General features: G+C 43.9%; 1 protein-coding gene across 2 annotated transcripts in view; it reads right to left on the reverse strand.

Moving 5' to 3' along the window:
* The window catches only part of pde1cb (phosphodiesterase 1C, calmodulin-dependent b), a 66,029-nt gene that overhangs the window by 5,136 nt on the left and 35,790 nt on the right, over positions 1-25,103 (reverse strand). For both annotated transcript variants that reach the window (XM_053487225.1, XM_053487226.1), the window contains 11 exons: positions 16,892-16,958; positions 16,649-16,765; positions 15,899-16,039; positions 13,587-13,687; positions 10,963-11,091; positions 10,769-10,870; positions 9,087-9,207; positions 3,844-3,925; positions 3,585-3,705; positions 3,007-3,182; positions 1,345-1,548 (listed from right to left, as the gene is read on the reverse strand). In XM_053487225.1, coding sequence (XP_053343200.1) covers positions 1,345-1,548; positions 3,007-3,182; positions 3,585-3,705; positions 3,844-3,925; positions 9,087-9,207; positions 10,769-10,870; positions 10,963-11,091; positions 13,587-13,687; positions 15,899-16,039; positions 16,649-16,765; positions 16,892-16,958 — 1,361 coding nt within the window. The remainder of the gene's footprint in view (positions 1-1,344; positions 1,549-3,006; positions 3,183-3,584; positions 3,706-3,843; positions 3,926-9,086; positions 9,208-10,768; positions 10,871-10,962; positions 11,092-13,586; positions 13,688-15,898; positions 16,040-16,648; positions 16,766-16,891; positions 16,959-25,103) is intronic.

The raw sequence follows: 25,103 nt of genomic DNA on the forward strand, positions 1-25,103 counted from the left end.
TTGGCCCAAAACATTTCAACATAACCAACATAGGGATTTCATGGTTAGATAACAAGCACTATACAATAGTGATGCGCGGGTCGGGTATTTTTCCAACCCGCGGGTCCCGCTTTTATGAAATTATTTGGCCCGCCCCAGCCCGCCCCGCACCACTGTATCTATTTTTACAATAGGCGCTTTCGTGACTTGTCACGTGACGTAAGAACTTAATAAAATATGAAAATAGATATTCCCAAATATTTAATATAGGCTATAGGGAATTGCACACAACATACATGGATTTTTTATTGAATTTTGTTTTTAATGACCCACCCCGACCCGCCCTGCAAATAAGGTGACAATTTCTTTACCCGCCCAACCCGACCCGCGGGGTTACCAGACGACCCACGCATCACTACCATACAACACTGTGGACTTAATAGAAACGCATGCAGTTAACACAGCACAGTCATAGTGGAAAGCATACAATGAAAAGGGACATGAGTAGGGGTTTAGCTTGCTAGTTCACGTCATACTAGCAAGGATGTCCCTTAAACATTAGCCTCAACCTTACCTATTAGAATGTCAGATCTATTTTACATAATAAGAAGAGACTATAAAAGGTTTATACTTTAAGCTTTCGTACTATTAAACATCAACAAAACTGGTTAGCTACTGTAATCTAGCTTCGTCAGTTTGCTAATGGCTAACCATCAGGTTGCATGTTGAGCTCATTATCATTATCAGTTTCATGCTGAGGCATTTGAAACTAAAGGTAACCTGATAAATTATGGCAGGGATGTTCATGTCTCAAACATGGCTGCTGTGGAATTAACATTTGGTGCCGGCGGTTGTCAAAAACTGGTTTATTTGTGATTGGTTTTCAAAATTGAACACATTGAGGTCAACAAAATGTCCAGAAGGTAAGCATTCTTCTCATTTATTCATTCCTTTTCTATAACACTTATCCTGCACAGGGTCACGGAGGGGCCTGGACAAGTTGCCAACCCAGGACTGGGCACACACACACACACACACACACACACACAAAATGGGCAATTTGGGAGCGCCAGTTATCTTATCTGCACTTTGGACTATAAGAGGAAACAAACCAAGATGCAAACTCCATGCACACAGACCCAGGGAATCAAACCCTCGACCTTGGAGGTGCAAAGTGACCGTGCTAACCACTACACCGCTGTGCCACCGAAGTTAAGCATTCCTGTCAAAAAATGCCTGTTAACTAGAATATTGCAATTTATTTATACTCTAGTTCTGTAAAGAGAGAAGTTCCAGACAGGATTTTTGAATTTAGTCATTAATAAATTTTTAGCAACAGATCAACATTTAATGCTGTTTACATACCGTTGTGGAGTTGCTTGTTGGGCTCCATGCTTGGTGTGTTTTCACCCCTGCATGTACCACTCGTTGTCCCCCCAGACTCCGGTTCCTTTCCTGATCCCTCACTCTTTGGTACTGACTGATCCGTTCCCGGCTCTGCCTGTCCTGCCTGACCTGACTCCATCAGAGCCTTCTCCTCAGCCTCGCGCTTGGCCTTCTCCTCCGTTTCTGTTTCCAGGATTGGACGTGGACATACAGTACAGCAGCTAATTAGTTCTACCTTTTAAAATTATTAGCACCAAAAACAATTCTGATCAATACGGAAATAAGAATAAAGTTCAATTCAGAATGAAACTTTAGTAAAGGCATAAACATTTTTAACCCAAACATCAAGGTAAAAATCTGAATTATAAAATGACGTACCACAAAGACCATGTACAAGTTACAGCTACAGGACAGCTGAAACGCAGGCCATGTTCGCGTTGGAAATAAAATTACTTGCACTTTAACGTAAATATTTAGACTTTTCATATATTGGAGTTCCTGAGTACTAATTTGCACATGCAATTTACGGTACAAAGAAAGATTTGTGCGAAATATGACACATGAAATGTTGAGAGAGGAAACAACATAAAATAGATTATTGCATGTGCTAATTGGTCTTAATAGCCGCCATTAGTTTAAATCTCAAAGAAACTAGAAGAAAAATAAATTGTTTTATATGAAATCAACTTTGCAGCTAAAATAAGTAAAAAAAACTTTCAGACCTTACTAAGGCCCATTTTCAGTGAATATTCTCTTTTTTTTTTTCATTTGAAAGAAAGGAACCTATCCAAATTTGTTCACTGCCATTCAGTCATCATCATGCGCACTTTATATATGTGTGTATGCTAAATTAATCAGCTTGACATCACTCTGACAAACCACTCAATCTTGATATTCATTAAGGGAAATATCCAAAGTGGACAAGGAGACTTCTTTATGTACGTCAGTATGTTCGTATGCATTTTGCATGTTCAACTTTGGGTTGAAAACAAAGGCAAACGAGTGCTCCATATACACAGATCAGCCACGAAACTAACACCACCATCAGGAGAATTGAAAAACAATGATCATCGATTATACACCAGTGAACTGGGGACTCAATTACAGGCAGCTAACTCTCATTTACAGTGTGCCTGTGGGAAGTAAAGTCCAGCCTGCTCAGCCCGATCCCACAGAAAAGCTGATGTAGCTCTCAAATTGCTGGAAAAAGTTCATTCTGGCTGTGATGTAAAGGCATCAGCGACTCCAGCACACCACGGCCTACTGTATACGGGGCTTAGCAGGCAAAGAGTTTCTCCAAATTTCCCGTGCCAAGTTGTGTGCAGATCGGGGGGTCTGCTGTGGCGACCCCTAGATATGTTTATGTGGTTTGAAATCCAAAATGTAACTTTTCCCACTTTTACATTTGCAAATAGGTAGATATTTATGTTCTGGACCGTTTGTAAGAACTACAGTATGTTTAATAGTTAAGGTTTTTGACCAGCCACCAAACATTAATTTCTGAGATGTCTATCAATTTGATCGATGTTGTTTGTGAGTTTTTCTTTTCCAGAGAGTTGAAATTTCACTTTCAACCACTACATGAGAAGATCCCGGTAGGATGAATCTTGTTACAATCTTTTACCCGTGAATCTAGCTCACCTTTGTCAGCGCGAGCCTTCCACCTCTCGCGGTTCTGAAAGACTTGCTCGTTCCAAATGGCCTTGAAGTTCTTCAGGTCCACGGCTAGCAGTGAGCCGTTGTGGGAAGCGCTGCTCTCTGAGGCTGGACTGTTCATGTTCGCCTGCTTCGTTTCTGCTGTGGAAATGCTGCTCAGACTGGCGAGATACGACAAGAAGTCAGGTTAGACGGTTAGACGCGAAATAATCGAGTGTGAACTGGCAATAAGAATGGCATGGTCACAATGAGCACAGTGAGATAAATGAGCTACGGGCAGATATTCACATAAATTAAACTGTTTTTTTCTTTTCACAAATTAAACATGATGAACACTTCAAATCCAGAGGGAAAGTGATTATGCACTATGTATCATCATGGTTCCTAAATCTGGATCATCATGATTGTATCAGCTAAAAAAAGGGAAAATCTGCATTGATTCGTGCTTAGCCAAGAGAACTGAATGGAAACGCATCATAAGCTTCCTCACTGATAAGTGAATTCTTTTAATTAACTGCTGAACTGTTAAGACAACCAACAGAATCAGAGGCTCTTCTCCTGACCTCGACCTGCGAAAGCCGGCCAGGCTGGAGTGTGTCGCCTCATCGATGAGTGGCGTCACGATCTTCTCTGTCATGTCTGTGAGGACAGTGAATGTAGGGACGACGATGAAGTCGATGAACCCTGCATACACAGAACAGTTTATGCATTCAGTGGCGAAGAGGTTTGCAGTGTTAATGGCAGAATAACTAAGCTGTCCTACGAGACAGAATCGAATGAGATTTAAACATGAGCCAGATGAAGCGTTCTGGCACTGCTCACCGATTTGAGACTGAGCCACCATGGTGGACTTGCGGTCACACAGTGGTGAGAAGGGCAACCCCAGCTCGGCCTCTTTATCACCCTAAGCATAACAAGAAAACAGAAATTTGTTAATGCATTATTGTATGTTTAATTACAATACATACTAGTAATTTAAAATAGTTTTGCAATAAATGAGAACAGATTTTGACTGTTGCAATAAAAATAATCGTTGAAAATAAGTGTCTAAATTTTTTTTAATACAAATGTAACGAAGGTGCATAAGCATTTCACTGCATATCGTACTGTGTATGACTGTGTATGTGACAAATAAAATTTAAATTTGAATTTGAATTTGAAGGTGTGGCCTATGTGCCTTTTAGTATAATGAAGTAAGTGTGGCCCATGTGCATCTCCATATAATGAAGGAGTTGTGGCCTAGGCGTCTGTCAGTATAATGGAGGTGTGGCCTATATGCCATTCAATATAATGAAGTCCGTTCAAGTATCATAGGGAAGGTGTGGTCAATGTGCCTGTCAGTATCATAGAGGAGGTGTGGTCTATGTGAACATCAGTATAATGAAGGTGTGGCCTATGTGTGCCTGTCAGTATAATGGACATGTGGCCTATGTACCTGTCAATAATATAGATGGGGTTTGTCTGATATGTCTGTCACATAAGTTATGACTTATACTGTATGCCTATATAATGGAGGTGTGGCCTATGTGCCTCTCAGTATAAAGGACGTGTGGCCTACACGCTTGTCATTATAACTGGGATGTGGCCTATGTGTCTGTCAGTAAAAAAGAGGTGTGGCCTATGTGCCTGCAAGTATAACTGGGGTGTGGCCTATGTGCCTGTCAGTATATAAGAGGTGTGGCCTATGTGCCCGTCAGTGTAACTGGAGTGTTGCCTATGTGTCTGTAAGTAAAGTGAAGGTGTGGCCTATGTGCCTGTCCATAAAATTGAAGTGTGGCCTATGTGCCTGTCAGAATAACTGGGGTGTGGCCTATGTGTCTGTCAGTATAAAAGAGGTGTGGCCTATGTGCCTATCAGGATAAAAGAGGTGTGGCCTATGTGCCTGTCAGTATAATGGAGGTGTGGCGTATGTGCCTATCAGGATAAAAGAGGTGTGGCCTATGTGCCTGTCAGTATAATGGAGGTGTGGCCTATGTGCCTATCAGGATAAAAGAGGTGTGGCCTATATGACTGTCAGTATAATTGAAGTGTGGCCTATGTGCCTATCAGGATAAAATAGGTGTGGCCTATGTGCCTGTCAGTATAATTGAGGTGTGGCCTATGTGCCTGTCAGTATAATGGAGGTGTGGCCTATGTGCCTATCAGGATAAAAGAGGTGTGGCCTATGTGCCTATCAGGATAAAAGAGGTGTGGCCTTTGTGCCTGTCAGTATAATTGAGGTGTGGCCTATGTGCCTATCAGGATAAAAGAGGTGTGGCCTATGTGACTGTCAGTATAATGGAGGTGTGGCCTATGTGCCTATCAGGATAAAAGAGGTGTGGCCTATGTGCCTATCAGGATAAAAGAGGTGTGGCCTTTGTGCCTGTCAGTATAATTGAGGTGTGGCCTATGTGCCTATCAGGATAAAAGAGGTGTGGCCTATGTGCCTATCAGGATAAAAGAGGTGTGGCCTATGTGACTGTCAGGATAAAAGAGCTGTGGCCTATGTGCCTATCAGGATAAAAGAGGTGTGGCCTATGTGACTGTCAGGATAAAAGAGCTGTGGCCTATGTGCCTATCAGGATAAAAGAGCTGTGGCCTATGTGCCTATCAGGATAAAAGAGGTGTGGCCTATGTGACTGTCAGGATAAAAGAGCTGTGGCCTATGTGCCTATCAGGATAAAAGAGGTGTGGCCTATGTGACTGTCAGGATAAAAGAGCTGTGGCCTATGTGCCTATCAGGATAAAAGAGGTGTGGCCTATGTGACTGTCAGGATAAAAGAGCTGTGGCCTATGTGCCTATCAGGATAAAAGAGGTGTGGCCTATGTGACTGTCAGGATAAAAGAGCTGTGGCCTATGTGCCTATCAGGATAAAAGAGGTGTGGCCTATGTGACTGTCAGGATAAAAGAGGTGTGGCCTATGTGACTGTGGTGTGGTCCATGTGCCTGTCCATATAACGGAGGAGTGGCCTATGTGCTATATGCTACAGATGTGCTACGATGCATTGTTTATAACGCTTTCCTGTCTGCGTAAGTGAGAGTGTGTACAAAGCTGCAGTGTCAACACACTTTCTTTAAGCCTGTGTGAGCCATCGTTGCTTGTTAACCTTCTGCCCAGCGTTTCTCTTTCAATGCACCACACACATCATCAGGCCAGTGGTGCAGCTGACACACACACTCGGTTTCTCAGTCTCACACTTGTACACACATGTACAGTACACACACACACACACACACACACACATATATGTTTGTTTCTACTTCTTATCTGTCTCTTACAACCATCCATGCTTCCCACACACACACACACACACACTATTTCTCTCTGTCAGCTGTTTATTTTTCTCTTTCTTCCTCCAAAAACACACTGCTCAATGCATGCCAGTATCCAGATTTTTGCATCGCAAATTCTTTCAATTATAAGATGACACACACACACACACACACACACACACACACACACAATTAACGGGAGGCAAGAATGAGAAAAGAGTCATATTTTGTACTTCCTCTTTCATTTTAAACCCATAAAAGGGACTGTAAGACGTTTTGATTAGAAAAGATTCTGTCCTACAAATGCCTGGCGAATGCTAATCTAATTGTGAGAGTGCTAGCATCTGGCTTCGGGAGGTAAACAGCAGCTGTTTGCTAAATGGAACTTGTAAACTTAGGGTTTTTTCTTTCTATGAGAAGTGAAACACAATATGCTCACTGTTCAGTGACTGGAGTCATTGAGCACTGTTGCTAGGCAGCTCAGGTATGAGTTAGCTAAAGTATGAAGCTAAGGGTTATAGCGCTTGTCTCGTAGTCAGGGCATGTTTTGAAATATGAACAAAGTAAAGACAAAGTCAAAGTGGAAATAACTTATATCTGTCAGAAATGTACAACATTTACCTGTTAAAGGTGTTACATAAACTTCTCTATCCCTAAAATCCATGAACGTCCATGGAGTTAATATTGCATCACAATTAATGAACTTTAAAGCAGCCAATAACAAACTTAACAAGGCTGTAGCCCATCTGAAATGTGAAGATCTTCTACACCTCACCCTAAGCCTTATTCACTCTTTTATTGACTCTGATCAACACACGAGACTAAGATAAATAAGGAATCATGCTGTTTAACCAGCTGTCCTGGTTACTTTTAAATGTGCATACGGTGGAACTTCGACATATGAACCTTAGAAATTTCTGCCTTAAGAACTTCGATTTTGCAAGAAATTTACTTCGGCATACAAAATATTTTTGGCATACGATCGCCCGAAACAAGCCGACTAGTGTAAGTTGCGCGTAAGCCCGGGAGCCGTTCAAAATTTGCGTGACGCATGTTTACATATATTTTGGTTTTCTTTTAGGCAAGCCATAACACCATTTTTATATTTTCTCTACAACATGTTGTGCCTTTGCTTCCTGACAATTACTGAAATAAATGTAAGCTCCCAACTTGGCACTTTGGATAAATCCAAATGAATAAACATAAATGTCTAATTGCATGCAAATGCTAAGCCAAATTGTGGAAACAGAACAAAAAAATGCTTTTAAACAACCCACTTAGACCACTCGCGTTTCTTTAGTTCTAACTGTTTCATGAACATCCGTAAAGCAAAAACGTAGGCATACTAAAACAGCAAAGACATTTTTAAAAACTTTCTTAAAATCTCTTTCTCTATGTCTTTAGGCGGGAATTGTGAAATAACACTCTGAATTATGGCAAATCCAAACAGCTATTATATATTATACTGTATATAAGCTGTCGGTATCCTACATTTAATAAGCAAAACATTATGAACATATTGCATAATTACTGCAGTGATTAATATGTCTGAGCTGCAACAATTTTTTTTTAACCCTAACGGTTGCAGTGAGTAACTCCCTGCTTTTTGAAGAATCATGTTAGAAAACGTATCCATGAAAATGTTTTTACTGTGGTTTAATTATTAGCCTGCATCAAGCAAAGACTTGGGAGATTGCTGAAATGACTGGAACTGACTGCATTGGAAAAGAAATCAACAGCAGAAACCAGTGCTATGTTTGTTTTTTTTTTGGTGAAAATGAGAGCATTTCCATACGCACACAATGGGAAGAGAACTCACAGGACTGGGACTAAAACATCTGTGTGTCCAGAAGAAAATCACTTGTTAGTGAGACCAATTAAATGACCACCACAGAGTCCTGACCTTAACCCCATTGAAATGAATGCAATACTGGACAAAAATAAATGAAATGTTGTAACTGTCAAAACAATATCAATGCCATGATCAAACTTTAAGGCAGTCTAACGACTTTTTTTTTGGACAGGTTCGATCACATAGACGTATCAGATAGAAAGACTTTAAAACTTGATCAACAAGATCATGAGTTTAAAAGTCATGAAAGACAAATTGTCCATATTAATATATTATATCCTCTCTCCCCTGTCAATCATTCGGAGATACTAGCCAGTGACAGGAGTCTGTATGTGGAGCTCGGGTATGTGGATATGAATTTCCTTTAAATGTGTTAATATGCATTATGATGGAGCATGAGGAGCAATTCAAAAACAGATAAAAGGAAGTACTGTATGCATTGGCCTCTTTATACTCCTCGGTTGGTGGTTGTTGAATGATAACTGGTTGGAATTGGAACGTGACCATTTTGGCTAGATAAAATTAGTGAATAAAGTGGGACAAGTTGAAGTAAATCTATCGGCGTGATCTTTTTTTCTCGTACCTGAGTAGTTTAAAACATGGACGCTCCTACCTCCTGATGCTGACTCAATCACCGTGCTGATGTGGACTTCCTTTTCTGAGCACAAGAACTAGAAAATGTAATTGTGTTTTCAAACCGATGAAACATAATAGACCTTTGGTGGTCCTTGGACTCATGGGGTCTGCCAGACGCTGCGGTGAGTGTGATGGATCGATCTCAGGCTTCAATTTACTATCAGATATACCTCCTAGCTGGTGGAAATGAAAAGCTGCAGCCGGTGCTCTTTGTAGATAAGATCGAACACTTCTGGAATATGGGATTAATGGCAGCACACACACTAACACGCGCACACACACCGGGGCACACACACACACACACACACACACACACAAACACACCTGTCTGAAGAACTCCTCCAGGAGTGAGCTGGTCCAGCGGTGATGGAGATCCCAGTTTTTGGCTGGATGGCTGATATCAGCAGTGTGTAACACCAGAGAAAGTGCTTTTGGTTTGTCAATTCTGTAAATGCGATATACACACGCACACATGCACACACACACACACACACACACACACATACCTTCCTATTTCAGCATTTACACATATTTACACTCCAAAACCTTTTATTAGCAGTTGACTGGCACCTGGAACTATATTTAATTAAAATAGAAAAAAACATCCACTTTTTAATGTGTCTAAAAGTTACGGCCCCTGGCCTTTATAATTTCATGTCTGTCTCCATTTCTTTGGTTTAATTTTTTTTCTAACTTTATTACTTATTCAGTATTTGATGTGTGTGTGTGTGAGTAGGGAGTAATGAAGAGGAATAGATGCAGGTTAATCAATAGAAATCTCATTCCAGAAAGTCCAGAGTAAATGGCAGAGCAGAGAGCAGGTGGGGGGAGGGAGAAGTGCAAAAGTAAATAAAATTTAATAAAATCTAATTAAATTAATTTAAATCTTAAAGGTTAAAAATAAAAACCTGGGAGAGAAAGGAAAGATGTGAGAAAGTTAACGAATATGATAGCAGAGACAAAAAAAAGGGACAGAAGATAAGAATAAAGGAGAGAATATAAACGATCATCAGATATGAAAAGAAAAGAGAAAAGGACAAAATAGAGAAAATTAAAACAAGTAAATAGTAAAGTAGCAAAAAAAATAAAATAAAGAATTTAGAAAAGAAAATGAAAGGCACCAAAGAAAGAAATGAAAAGAAAAAAAGCAGTGTAAAAAATAAGAAAAGGAAACTTGTTAGAAAGAGGTTAGAAAAGAAATGAACTGAATAAAAGAAGAGAAAATCAAGAAAAGAAGAGAACTGGACACAAACGCAAAATTAAAAAAGAGGGGAAGAAAATAAAAAGAAGAGCAAAGAAAAGAAATAGAGATTAAAAAAGAAAAACTGAAAGGACGTTAAGAGAAATGAACAGAAAATTAGAGAAGAGTAAAGAAAAAAAATCTGAGGTTAATGAAGACAATAAAAAGAGAAGAGAAGAACAGATTTCAGAGTAAAGAAATGAAGAGATGTAATTGGTTAGAAAAAAGAAAGGTGATTAGAATAAGTGAGATAGCCAAGCTGCAGAAGAGAAAAGAATTTAGAAGTAAGAAAGTGAACAGAAGAGTAAAGAAGTAAAAACAAAAAGATAAAGAGACTGAAATTGGGAAAATAAACGGAAGAGAAAGAAGCACATATGAGTAACCATAAAAACAAAAAATGGGAGAAGTGAGGACAGAAAAAGGGGCACGGTTGAAAAAGTAAAGGAATAAAAAAAACAGAAAATAGAAAAGAAAAAATTTAAAGAATAATTTAAAAGTGAAAAGAAGACTAGGCTAGAGATGAGAAAAGAAAATGTAAAAAAAAAAAAAGCACGTAAAAAATAAGAACAAAAAGAAAAACATCAAAAGAAGTAAGGGGGGGAAAAGTAAAGCGAAATAAGGAAAGAATGAAAGAAAAAGAAATAAGTAAGGAAGCGTAAAGAAAACAAATGCACAAAAAGACGGGTCAGAGAAAAGTAGAGAAGTTTAAATGAAATAAAAAAAAAACAGGAGAAAAGAAAAGAAGAATAAAGGGAGCTCTTCTCACCCCTCAGGCTGCTGGAGGAAGTTCTTCATGGCTTTGACTTGTTGGAAATGACACGACATGTCCGTAGCCAACACCATCTCCACCACCAGAGCCCTGAACTCCCTGAGAAAAAACACACACTCGTTATTTAAACTCTCTCTCTCTCTCTCTCTCTCTCTGCAGCAGACGCTGGCGGAGCTGCTCAGGTGTTGTACCTCCAGTCATCTTTGGACAGGTTGTAGAGGATGTTCATCTCGTCGTCGTCCTGTAGGAGGCGATACGCTGCGCTGACGTGGTGGCTCTCCAGCACCGAGCGGTCGTTGTACAGGATCGCCGTGTCTGACCTGGACAGCAGAGACACACACAGGTTCATACATGTTCACTAGCATGTGTATAATATCGCAATTCCAGCTTGAGTTTAAAACTTCACATGGTGGACCACCAGGGGGTGCAACTGTAATCAGAGGGACGTGTCTCACGCAAGGGTCTGCTGGCCAAGACTCATATCACTGTGGTTATGAGTTATGGTTTGGTCCACATGATTAGTTTAAGGAGAGAAGAATTTAGCAAAAACAAACTTTCAGTAGATAGACGCCAAATAACGTTTGTTGTTGTTTGTTTCTTTTATTACCACATTCTTCCTATTGTTCTTCTTATTCAGGGGTTTTTAATCTTAAAGGACCCATATTTGACTGTTTAATAAGTCAACACAGGTCTCAAAGCTCCCCAAAGTGTGTATGTTAATGCCTCAGCAGAAATACTCCACAGGTAACGCATTTTGTATCCCTCCATTTATTTCATTCCACTGCTTAATGCACCATTTCAGAAGAATAAAAGGCAGAGAAGGCGAGTTAAAAGAAAAAAAAAAAGGTGGAAAGCAACAGAAAAAGGAGCAAGAAAGTTAGAAAGAAAAAACACACGAAAGCCAAGGGGAAAAGGCATGTAGTCAGAAAAAAGTTAGAAAAGGAAAGAGGTGAAGAACAAAAGGATGAAGAGGAACAAATAGTAAACAGTAAGTACAATGGAATGAAAGTAATGATGAAATGGAAAGAAGTGAAGAGAATTAAGGGGAAGAAAAGGTAAGTAAGAGAAAGAGAAGAAGAAAATAGAGAAGAAGCGTAACTGGTTATAAAAAAAGTGAAAAGACCAAATGTGAGAGAGGAGAAGAAAAAAGAACTTGACAAAAAAAAATAAGAGAAAAAGTACGTTTGAAAAAGAAAGTCATCTATCTAAAAGAGGTACTCCTGGTCACGCCCCCACCAGAGAACAGAGCCAGAAGCTGGGAGAGGGTTTCTCCTTATATAAGGTCACTATGAGGATCTAACTGGCTTGTTTTACTTTTTCTTCTCAAGTTTTTGATGGTCCATGCACACCAGAGACCCAACTTAATGACTGAATGAATTTTGCACGACAGGTTCCCTATAAAGTGGCACGGTAGCTTAGTGGTTAGCACTGTTGCCTTCTGGGTCTGGGTTCGATTCCTACCCCGGGGTCTGTGTGCATGGAGTTTGCATGGTCTCAGTCCAAAGATGTCAAGATTAGGCTCATTGTCGTATCCAAATCGCCCGTAGTGAATGTGAATGTTGACCAGAGGTCCTACCACGATCATTTAATGGGTATTCATCATTGGCCTTCCTAGTTGGACTATAGAGGTTCCCAGATGGATGGATAGGTGCCCTTTAAATCTTATTGTTGATGTAATTATTATAAATTATTTGGTAGCTATATACAAAAATGTTCTTCCTAATTTAGTCTTGGCCAATCCCACTCACCAGTTACATTTCCCAGTTACCATCCTATGATGTTGCATGACACATACGTCTGACACCCAGCCAACTGGACACAGGGCAGCACACCCACTCTGAAGACTACCTGCCCTCTTCTGCATACACAGGTCTCACTGATGTCTCTGGGAAGACGCTCTAAGCTCTGACTACTTACTGTAAATGAGAGAGCATGGCTAATTGGATCTCTTGGACTCCTGGTGATGGAAGAATGCGTCATGAAATGTCACAGGTTAAGGAAAAAACACTTAGGTGGATTGCTGTATTAGGAAAACAATCAGCAATGTCTCACCAGTCTCACCAGTCTCACCAGTGCAGGCAGGTAGAACACAAGCTTGTATATGGGTTTTTTTGTTGTTGTTGTTGTTGTTGTTGTTTGTTCCTTTAAAAATTCCAAAATGAAAACGCAGATCTTGTAACGGTAATCTAACGGCGTATGTGTATGAGAGGCTGGCGGCATTTTCAATTTGCATATTTATTGATTTCTTGTGGAGAGCAAAAGTTTAGGCGCCTCTTTTTCTGTCTCATATCCTTTTGGCATTGAGCTGCGACTTTTATTATTATCCTGTTAAGAAAATAAATTACGTCTCATGTCAAACTAATATCGGGTGACGTTTATAGACGTTCATATTCATTGTATCGTTCTACATCGTTAATAAATCTTCTTTGTGACATCGGGTTGTCAGTGTGTTTTTGAAATGTGAAGATGGTGTTAAATCTACCATAGTTGATAATTAGTACAGTAACTGTGCTCCTTTTACGCAATCCCACAGTCTCTCTCTTACTCGATCCACCCAACCTTTTTTGTGTTAGTCATTTGCCTCTGGTCAGTTTGTTACTGAAAATACATGACAACTCATTTCTCCCTCATGACAAGCCTGTTTTGGCCTGCAGCTCAGTGGCCTTTCATTAATCCCGCTCTCAGTGTGCGAGTGTAACTGCGGGCTCTCGGTGCACGTCACGGCTTTTCTGAACGACTGCACTGATGACCGAGAGAGCTGCCGCATGGCCGAAAGCACTGCGCTGCTTTTGTTTTCTTTTCTTTTCTTTTTTACCTGGTCTGGATGTGGAAGTTGTTTGTGGTGCCCGTGTGCTCGTAGTCGTGTACTGCTGCAGCGAAGATCATGGCGAAGATCTCCAACTCCGTCATCCAGTGCTGTGCGGAGAAAGCAGACATGATATCAGGGAAAGAAAAAGCGTATAATGGTGAATGCCACGTCTATTAATTAAAGAAAGGGGTGTTCAAGTCAAACTGGGATTTTTTTTATTGTGCAGAATAACAGAACACAGTTATGAGCGTAAAGACTCCCGTTATTTCTCTATAAATCCTCTGCTTCAGGGTAGAAAGGATCAGATAGCCTGTGCTTCACCTCTGAAACGCTGGCCTCCCGGGAACTACTTTAACCCAAACATGTGGATATGGCTTGAAGAGAGGTCAGGACTGTACGGAGATGTGGCAATAACTCCCAGCCGAGTTCCTATCATTTGCATGTAGTGTAGTGGGCCGTATGAGGTTGTGCATCGCCCTGCAAAAACTGAATGTTGGTGATTTATTCCTTGAGAGTGTTAAGGCTATTAAAGGAGTTCCTGGGAGGCCAGCGTTTCAGACATAAAGCAGGCAGTCCAATCATGGCTCTGGCGTACTGAGAAAACTGTGTTCTGTTATTCTGCACGATCAAAAGTCTCAGTTTGACTTGAACGCCCCCAGCAACTAGTAAAATACAAATTATTGATATTGTTAATCAATCCTGCATTAAACAATTTTGTTTTAATACAAATGTAATACATCTCTCGTTTCAGTTGTCATTATCGATCTCATTAAAGATTTTATACATCATAAAGATTCATGTAAAAATATACAATAAGCAGAATCTCAGTTTAATTATTAATCACAAATGACCAAAAATGGAAGAAAAGTGCAGTTTTACAAATGCACTTGACACAGTACTGTTCTTGCAAAAACTAATCCAGAACAGCTGACCTTCACATCTTAAAATACCAACTCACTGTTGTTGTGTTGTTGCTTAATTGCATAATGTCTTATTTCATAATTTTGAAATCTCAAAAAAACGTAGAATTAGAAGGTATGGCCCAATTCTTCTGAGTGCCGCAGTGGTAAAGTGCTCGCCCTATATGAAGATCAAGAGTTCGATTCCCGGGTGATGCTGTAACCTCTCGCAGCCGGAGATCTAGAGAGAGCTGATTGGCCGAGCTCTCTCAGCGGGGAGGGATGAGAGGTACTTAGTGCTCCCACATTAATCACGGCTTTACAGCCAATCAGGGGCGTCTGTGAGCTCACGCAAGCGGAAGGAGTGAATAGCCAAGTGTGTTACGCCGCTCCCAAATGGAAATGACTAAATTAGGGAGAAAATGTGGAAAGAAAAGGTGTGTCCGAACATCCCTGTACAGGATACACGGTATAGAAAACGATTCAATGAATGCATATGATCAACATTAGTGCAACAAGAACTGTTGTTGTCAGTCTTTTGGATACACTTGTCAAGGTGTCGCCAAATCAGGCCATCCGATCTGTGCACAACAAGATGATGCAACTCTCCTATTTTATCCAGGCTTGGGACCAGCTGAGGTCTCCACACGGCTGGGGTCCCAACAACTTTCTCTCCCGTCATGCGGAAGGCCTGGGTTTGATCAAAACCTACCACTGAGCCACCGCTGCCCTTTTGCATTTTCAACTATATTATGTTCTAAGATGTTCCAAAGCCAGTCTAGGGCTTTCTTTAACAAAAAACAAAACATATTTATTATTCACCACCTTATTTTATTAAAGGTCAGTTGTTGGGGTGCTTCGATTGACTGGGGTGACTGATAAACAAGGTGTGCTTTTAAGAATCAATAAGGACTCAAAAGACAAATCACCCTCTCCCCCAAACCCCCACCCTGTAAACAACAGTCTAATGAATGACCTTTTAAATCCAAACAAGCTTGAGGCCTCGATGTGTGTATTTATGTGTGAGTGTGTGTTAAAGAAAGAGTGAGTAAGTGAGATAAATGGTCATCCTGTCTAAGACTCTGTATAATGCAGTTATACGCTACGAGCACATATGGGGTGGACAAGCTGTCACAGTAAAATGATTAAACTGACTGAGGAGAGGACGAGAAAAGGATGGAGGGCATCCACACGCTGTCCAACGGGAAGTCTAGCAATACCCAAGGACGGGACATTAGGGAATTCTCTGTTGTGGACAGAGTGGACTGGTGTCCCCAATCATGTGTGCTTGGGCTGTGCCATGGGTGTGTCCTGCTTGTACCCTCAGTCTCAGTTGACCATACAGTATGCAGGATGTGCGGTAGAGATAATGAGTAAACAAATGAATGAATGTTTTTACTATAATGTGTGTGAACCTACCACCATGCCAGTCTTCAGCATTAAGCAGTGTACCGTCTGCGTGACGTCTGCAGCGTGGATGAGATTGTGATATGGGTTTTTATGCTTGCTGTATCCCACTTCCAAAGCCTCCACGAAAGAAACCAGAGCTGAGATGGGAATCTGACACAAACAAAAACAAAAACAGAGCCCATTAGAACTTTCAGAGCCTGAAGACGACACGTATATGAGGAGTGCATGAAGGGCACGGGGGATTTAATTTCCTGCCTCCTGATCATGCCTCGTTCAGGCCGGTCGGAGCAAGTCAGAGTATTAAATATGCCTCGGGTTTGACACGGTCTGGTGGTGTTTTTAGGGGCACGAATCTCAATATGAATGGATCCCGTTAACATGCAATAGAATTTCTGGTTCGTAGTGATCTGAATGTGCTGAGGGGTGTTCAAGTCAAGCCGGGACTTTTGATTGTGCAGAATATGAGAGTAAAAACTCCATTTATTTCTCTATATGATCCTCTGCTACACTAATGCGTGTTTCACTAGTGCTTGGATCCATCAAGGTAGAAAGTTTTTCTAACATCTGAAACTCTGGCCTACCAGGAACTCCTTTAATGGCCCAAACATATGGAAATGGCTTGGAGCAAGGACAGAACTGGGCAGGGCATGAAGGAACAACTCCCAGCCCCATAAGTAAATTTTTGATTGTAATGCTATCTTGTCATCGATTCAACAGTGCGCGTGTGCGTATGCAAGACAAAATCAAAACTGTGCTCACCTTGAATCGGCTGATGAGGTCATATCTGGTGAGGAGTTCATAGAAGATAAATTTCAGACCGTGTTCACCGCTCGATTCATTCAAGGCAAACACGTCAAAAGTCCATTTGTCTATATGCTGTGAGGGGAAAAAAAGGAAAAAACAGATATACAAAATTAGGTCTCAGTAAGAATTCATCAGGAGAGAGCTGTGTGTATTGATTCTGTGTGTGTGTGTGTGTGTGTGTGTGTGTGTGTTGATTACCTTGAGCACAGTTATGACAGATGGAGGGTAGCTTAAGCCCACCATGTTGGAGGTCCGCCGGTACATTCTGTTCGGAAGAGATAAAAAACCCAAGCAAATGAACAGCAAGCTTGAATGTGCACCTGCTGATCTCCTGGGATTTTGAAACGCAACACATATCTAGAGTTTGCACGATGTTGTGTGGGGGGGTAAAAAAAAATCCCAAAAGTAGTGATTCTGTGGGTGGAAATACGTCACTGATGAGAAATGCCAGACCTGTTTGAGCAGACCGGAAGGCTATGGTAACTCTTAACAACCGTGATGAGCAGAAAAGCATTTCAAAAGGCACAACATGGAAGGCGACACGGTGGCTTAGTGGTTAGCACTGTCACCTTGTGTCATGCACACTCAGTCCGCGACCGGCACTAGGACCCGGAAGTAAGGCGGTCGCAAACCAGGAAGTATAAAAAGGGTAAACAAACCACTACACTCTGCTCAGTCATTTGAGTTCGCCCATGTCGCCTCGGACCGTTTCACCGAACCGTGAGTACTCACCCTCTTGGGTTTACTTCCAGATTGAGTGTGTGTTTATAGGACGCGGGTTAGATTTGTGTCTCTCCCTTGCTCCCCATTTGTGAGAGTCCTTAGATCAAATAGCGTGATTATCCTGCCTATTCGTGTCACTCCGCGTTTGGGTTTACCATTCACGCTACAAAGGGCTAACCGCTAAAGCTACGTCTTCTGTTCGCCTCGGGTTAGTTCATGACAGAATGACTGAGCCGTCCGCGGTAAACCCAGCGGATCACGCGCGTCTTTGCGATGTGGTGGATCGGCATGCCGAGCTAATCGACAAGCTAACCGGAGATCTTGCTACTCTGCGCCGGAGCATCCAAGACGTCGCGGCCTTGCGCCGCGAGGTGGCGGAGCTTCGGCGGGAGAACGCGGATCTCCGCGCGGCTGTTGCTGGCGCGGCTAGCCGGCCCCCCGCCGCGGAGGCCGCGGCGCCGCATCAACCCCCCCCCTCCTTCTGATGTTTTTCTCTCGCTTCCAGATAAATGGAATGGCACAGACGGGAAATGTAGTGTGTTTTTGACAGCGCTAGATCTGGTGTTTGAGTTCAATTCCACCAAATACTCCACCGATCGGCTACGCATTGCTCTTCTCGTCTCGTTGCTAACTGGGCAGGCAGCTGAGTGGGCCACGGCGGTACTGCGCTCCGACTCAGACACAGCGCACTCCTACAATGAATTCTCACGCCAACTACAGCTCACTTTTGAACATCCTGCCGGTGAGGTGGAGACCGGCACCAAACTTTATCACTTACGGCAGGGAGGGTCGTCCGTGAGTCGCTACACGGCGGATTTCCGAACCCTCGCCATCCAGACCACCTGGGGAGATGCCGCCCTCCGCACAACTTACTTCGAGGGACTGGCGTCTCGCATTAAGGATGAGCTAGCCGGACGAGAGTTGCCCGCGACCCTGGAGGGTCTCATCCAATTGGCCCTCCGGATTGACCAACGCATGCTCTCGCGCCCGAAGCCAGCTCCTCGGACCCTGCCGCCCTCCATGTCCTCGCCCACCTTCTTCACCCAGGCCCGGGTTTTCGACGCCCGATCTACCGTCACTCCTACAACCACCGGACCTGCCGGGTCTCCACCTCCCGCCGTGGTTAACACAGGAGCCGGGGAACCCATGCAATTAGGACGCGCCTCCTTGACCGCTGAAGAACGGGAGCGACGATTTAAGGAGGGACTTTGTGCCTATTGTGGGTCAGCGACGCACCCCCGAGCTATCTGTCCAGTTCGACCGGGAAACGGCCAGACCCGGTGAGGCAGGAGGACCACTCACCGGGTCATATCCAACTCTCCTCCACTTCGACCGATTCCTCCCGTCTCACGGTTCAAGTACACCTCCATTTTGGCCACAAACAAGTTAGGAGTACTGCGTTCATCGATTCCGGTGCCGCAGGCAACTTCATTGACTTCTCTTATGCCAAAAAATTGGGGTTAAAATTCGAGGCGTTATCCCAGCCGGTTCGGATTACCGCTGTCGACGGTCGGCCCCTCTCCACCAGTCCCATCACCACCCAGACTCGTCCCATCACCCTCATCATTGATAAACATCAAGAACAGATCAACTTTTATGTCACCCCCATCTCCTCTCCTCCAATCATCCTAGGTTTTCCGTGGCTCATCCAACATGACCCTCTTATCTCCTGGAGACAGAACCGGATTCTACAGTGGGGCGCGACCTGTACCGAACTGTGCCTACGGGCTGCGGCTGGGACGTGCTCTAGGGAGTCCGAGGCCCCCGATGTCGACGTCAAGGCCATCCCCGCCGCTTATCGGGACCTGGCAGAGGTCTTCTGCAAGAGACGGGCCACTCATCTTCCTCCTCACAGACCGTACGACCTCGCAATAGACCTTCAGCCGGGAACTGTCCCACCCCGCGGCCACCTCTACTCATTGTCATCCACAGAGATGCAGGCTATGGAGGAATATGTGACCAACGCTCTCCGCCATGGTACCATCCGGCCATCCTCTTCGCCTGCTGCCGCGGGGTTCTTCTTTGTGAAGAAGAAAGGAGGCGAACTTCGCCCATGTGTTGACTATCGGGGGCTCAATAACATCACCATCAAGAATCGACATCCGTTGCCTCTTACCAACTCAGCCCTGGACGTTCTCTCTGGTGCTACCATTTTCACAAAGTTGGACCTCAGGAGCGCCTACAACTTGGTACGCATCAGAGAGGGCGATGAGTGGAAGACGGCTTTCATCACCCCTACCGGACACTATGAGAGTCTAGTGATCCCATTTGGACTGTGCAACGCCCCCGCCGCTTTCCAACATTTCATAAACGATGTCCTCCGGGACATGCTAGGCCGGTGGGCATTCGTTTACCTGGGCGATATACTCATCTACTCCCGTTCTGTTGATGAACACATCCAGCACGTCAGGGCGGTTCTAAAGAGATTACTTGCCCACCAGCTGTACTGTAAGTTGGAGAAGTGCGCCTTTCACGAGCGCTCCACCACGTTCCTGGGTTTCATCATCTCGCCCCAGGGTGTGGCCATGGACCCGCAGAAACTCGAAGTTGTGCGTCATTGGCCCCTACCCAAGACCCTCAAGCAACTTCAGCGGTTTCTCGGGTTTGCGAATTTCTATCGTCGCTTTATCCGGGACTACAGTACAGTTGCCACGCCACTGACCGCCTTGACTCGCCCATCTTCCCCTTTTCGACTAAACCAGACCGCCATCTCTGCCTTTAAGAAGCTCTGCTCCCTTTTTACCACCGCTCCTATCCTCCTCCACCCGGACGCCAGTAAACCATTCGTTGTAGAGGTGGACGCTTCAGATGTGGGCGCTGGAGCTGTCCTCTCTCAACGAGGTCCAGATCAGAAACTACACCCATGTAGTTTCTTCTCCAAAAAATTCGATTCCACTCAACAGCGATACGGGGTAGGGGACCGCGAGCTGTTGGCCATAAAGTGGGCTTTGGAGGAATGGCGTCACTGGCTCCAGGGCGCCAGGGACCCATTCATCATCTGGACGGACCATCAAAATCTAATCACCATCCGAAACCTCAAGCAATTAAACCCCAGACAGGCGCGGTGGGCTCTATTTTTTGAGCACTACAATTTCCATCTCTCTTACCGCCCGGGGTCGAAAAATACCAAAGCAGACGCGCTTTCTCGTCAACATGAAACTGAAAGCCCCCGGGTAGACCCCGCGCCTGTCCTACCACCCTCAAAGATCATCGCACCCCTACTATTGGATCTGGAAACGAGGGTTCGCCAGGCGCAGACCACAGAGACCGAACCGGCAGGTGTGCCGCCTGGACGGCTCTATGTGCCCACCAACATGAGGTCAGAAGTACTCCAGTGGGGTCACTCCTCCCCCATCTCGGGACACCCGGGCATACGACGCACACTGCAGTTCCTCCAACAGGACTTCTGGTGGCCATCCATCGTAAAGGACGTCCGGGAGTTCGTTCAGGCGTGTCCGGTGTGCGCCAGGGCTAAGGACACCAACCAACCTACCTCCGGCGAACTCCAACCTCTCCCCGTCCCTCGCCGACCCTGGACGCACATCGCCGTCGGTTTTATCACGGGCCTGCCGGCCTCCGAAGGAAAAGACACCATCATGACCATCATCGATCGGTTCTCTAAGGCCGTGCACCTGGTGGCCCTCGCCGGACTCCCATCAGCCAAAAAGACAGCGGAACTGATATTAGAGCACGTAGTCCGTCTGCATGGGTTCCCAAAGGACATCGTCTCGGACAGAGGCCCCCAGTTCACTGCCAGGTTCTGGAAGGCTTTCTGCCGTCTGATCGACTCCACCTGCAGTCTATCTTCTGGATACCACCCTCAGACTAACGGTCAGACGGAGCGGGCCAACCAACAACTGGAGCGCTATCTGAGATGCTTCATAGCAGACCGACAGCGCTCCTGGGCTCGCTACCTCATCTGGGCAGAGCTTTCACACAACCTCCACGTCTCATCGGCCACAAAGCTCAGCCCCTTTGAGGTATGCTACGGTTTCCAACCTTCAGTGTTCAACCACCAAGAACCGGAGGTCGACGTACCGTCAGCCCAACAGTTGGTCCGCAGGTGTCGGCGGTTGTGGAACATCGCCAATCGGGCCATCCACCAAGCCAACGCCCGCTACACCACCCAGCATCGCCGCCGACACCCTCCGGGACGGTTGTACCACGTAGGTGACAAAGTTTGGCTCTCCACAAGAAACCTCCGCCTTCACACTGAATCCAAGAAACTTTCACCCAGATTCATCGGCCCCTACCGCATCTCCCTTCGGATAAACCCAGTCACCTACCGGCTCCAGCTGCCTGCGGCGCTCCGAATCCACCCAGTATTCCACATCTCCCAACTCAAACCTTTCATCACATCACCCATGATTCCACCCACCCCCCCAGCTCCTCCTCCCCGGATCATTGACGGCGGTCCCGCCTACACCGTACGCCGGATCCTCGACTCGCGCCCTCGGGGTAGAGGAATCCAGTACCTGGTCGATTGGGAAGGTTATGGCCCCGAGGAACGGTCGTGGATTCCGGCTCGGTTTATCCTCGATCCTGAACTTATACGGGACTACCGTCGTCGGGTATCCTCCACCTCAGGACCGTCTGGAGCCGGTCCTGGACAGGGGGGTACTGTCATGCACACTCAGTCCGCGACCGGCACTAGGACCCGGAAGTAAGGCGGTCGCGAACCAGGAAGTATAAAAAGGGTAAACAAACCACTACACTCTGCTCAGTCATTTGAGTTCGCCCATGTCGCCTCGGACCGTTTCACCGAACCGTGAGTACTCACCCTCTTGGGTTTACTTCCAGATTGAGTGTGTGTTTATAGGACGCGGGTTAGATTTGTGTCTCTCCCTTGCTCCCCATTTGTGAGAGTCCTTAGATCAAATAGCGTGATTATCCTGCCTATTCGTGTCACTCCGCGTTTGGGTTTACCATTAACGCTACAAAGGGCTAACCGCTAAAGCTACGTCTTCTGTTCGCCTCGGGTTAGTTCATGACACCTTGCACCTCCAGGTTCTGGGTTCAGTTCTCGCCTTGCAGTGTGCTTGGAGTTGCGTGTTCTCCCAGTACTCGGTGGGTTTTCTCAGGGTACTCCAGTTTCCTCCCGCAGTCAAAGACATGCAGATTAAGCTAAGTGGCGTTCCAATTGTACACACTTTCTGTATGTGTGTGTGTGTGTGTGTGCCCTGCGATGGATTGGCACCCTTACAGTACCCCGCCTCATGCCCTAAGTCTCCTGGGATATGCTTCAGGCCCCCCGTGACCCAGTTTACAGGATGAAGCAGTATTGACAGTGAGTGAGTGACGCAACACTGGAACAAGATTTTAAAAGTTTTTAAAGGTTAAAACGACTTTGATGAAACGAGGCTAGGATTAAAAAGTTATAACATTTAAATGCTAAAAAAAAAAAAAAGGAAAGGATGAAATTACGGACAGCAGAATTAATCAAAAATATGAATTAATTAAAAGTTATTTCAGCACCAAGTGAACAGTGGTAGAACGAGACGAGTGGTGAAGTGACTGATTTGTGGGTGATGCTAATAATTAGTATGATTACTGACCCTTTATCAAAGATGATGAATTTACAATGAAAACATGCATAATTAGAATTGAAAATCTTTAAATGTGATTTTCTCGCTTTTCAATTCACGATTATTTGAAAATTGCAGAAACCTCACTTCTGATTGAGGTACATGAGAAAGAGAAACATACGGTATTCCAGCACAGGAAGCCGCCCATGGGGGGAAATAAGGGGTTTTTCCAGGTCATTATATTAAACGTAATCCAGCAGTCACTAACTTTTATATACATTTGAACATCAGGCGAATCCACCAACCAAAAACCTCCAGCTAACATTAGCCTTGCAGCCAAACATTAACGCGAATAACGGGATAGGTCTGCGATTGCTAGCCTTGGTCCTGGAGAACACCCTGTCCTTCACACATCAGTCTTTTCTCAGCTTCCAGGACACCTGATTCAACTAATAAGCTATTTAACAGCAACGATGATGGCAGTGAATATGACTTGACTTGAAATTTGAAACATTTACAGAACATTCAGCATCATGCTTGGGTTGTATTTTTAAAGGTTTCCTGCATTTTCCTGTCTCAGGTCCACTGAGATCGTTCCCCTGCTAGTTTAATGCATGGGAACTTTATTAATAGTTCATCTAAGCAGAATAAAACAAATTAAACAAATTGTTAATGTGATGGTTTTCCTTAATTGAGGGCAACTTGATTGGATGACGATTATCATATAGTGACTGTACACGCATAACTGTTTTTTTCTGATTTAATATTTTTGGTAAATTGCAGTTTTCTGCTATTTGTTTTTTTTTTACTTATGGTGCTTATTGTTTGACAAAGCTACTTTACTAGCCTCAGCAGCATGTTTCTTACAGGTGCAGTAATAAGCACATGAATAAGTGCATAAATAAGCTCAAAAATGAATACAACTATTGTTTTAAAATCAGGTTTGGAAAATTATGTTGGAATCATTCATTCAACCGTATTCCAACATCATGTAGTCAACGCTGGTCTTAAATAATTTCATGAAATCAGTTCTAATTTTCAAAAACAACCCAATACCAATGGTGTCCCAACATCTATAACATTGCCAAAGTAACATCACTACAACACTACACAATTTTTTTTTTTATATTTCAGATTGAATAATTAGAAAACCCTGTTTTCCTCAAATCAATGTAATGTAAAAGCTAATAATAACGTCTGTCCCACCCTTGTGTGAGGCTTGCATCCAATCCATTCTCTGTGTCTTTTTGCAATGCAAGAGGAAGGGTAGAAAACCCGCCAACAATTTTAAGTAATTGTTTTCCCCAGTAGGAGATATACTACTGCTATGTCTTTACCACGCATGAGTGAAAGAGGTGGGATTAGCTCAGTGGTAAAATTGTTGGACTACTGATCAGAAGATCCCAGGTTCCAATCCCACCACAACCAAGTTGTGACTGTTGGGCCCTTGAGTAAGGTCCTTAACCCTTAACTGCTCAGATGGATAAGGCAAAAAAAATATAAGTCACTCTGGATAAGGGTGTCTTCCAAATGCTGTAAATGGACAAGTCAAACAAAAGTCCTATTTCAAGCCGTCATTGCGTTACATTCTCTGTACTGTAAGCTAGCGAGGCAAATGACTACTTTTGGTGCTACTAGCATTTGCTATTACCTTTCTAAAATGAGGTCTGACTGGTTTTTATTTCTTCTTGTTTTCTCTTCCACTTGAGATAAATTTGAAACAGCCTATTTGCACGTCCCCTACATGGGTGAAGAACCCCCAAGGGTGCACATTTGAATGCAATAAATGCTTTGCCCTTGTTGCATGTCCTCTTACTTGTACACCGCTCAGTTTTTTTCCGTAATAAATTAGAGTGGTCAGAAAGATAAATTACATGGCTGTCATGATCAATGATGAAGGGTAAATGTGGTTTTCGAAAGAAAACCTGCTAATCCAGAGGACCCTTTTTTTTCTCTTCCAGCGTCTCCGTGACGCATATGTGCATCACGATCCGTGTCCTGTTAATACACAGGCTTCACATCATTTCTTCAAGTCTGTTCGCACAAAAACACTCACCTCACGTCCCCCCTCTCTCTTTCTCTCTCTCTATTTCTCTGTTAATAAACCCTGAACCCACAGACAGCCGCCTTTTCATGGTCGCAACTCGTTTATGCAGTAAAAT

Source organism: Clarias gariepinus, chromosome 25, assembly GCF_024256425.1.
Source record: "Clarias gariepinus isolate MV-2021 ecotype Netherlands chromosome 25, CGAR_prim_01v2, whole genome shotgun sequence".
NCBI lineage: Eukaryota > Metazoa > Chordata > Actinopteri > Siluriformes > Clariidae > Clarias > Clarias gariepinus.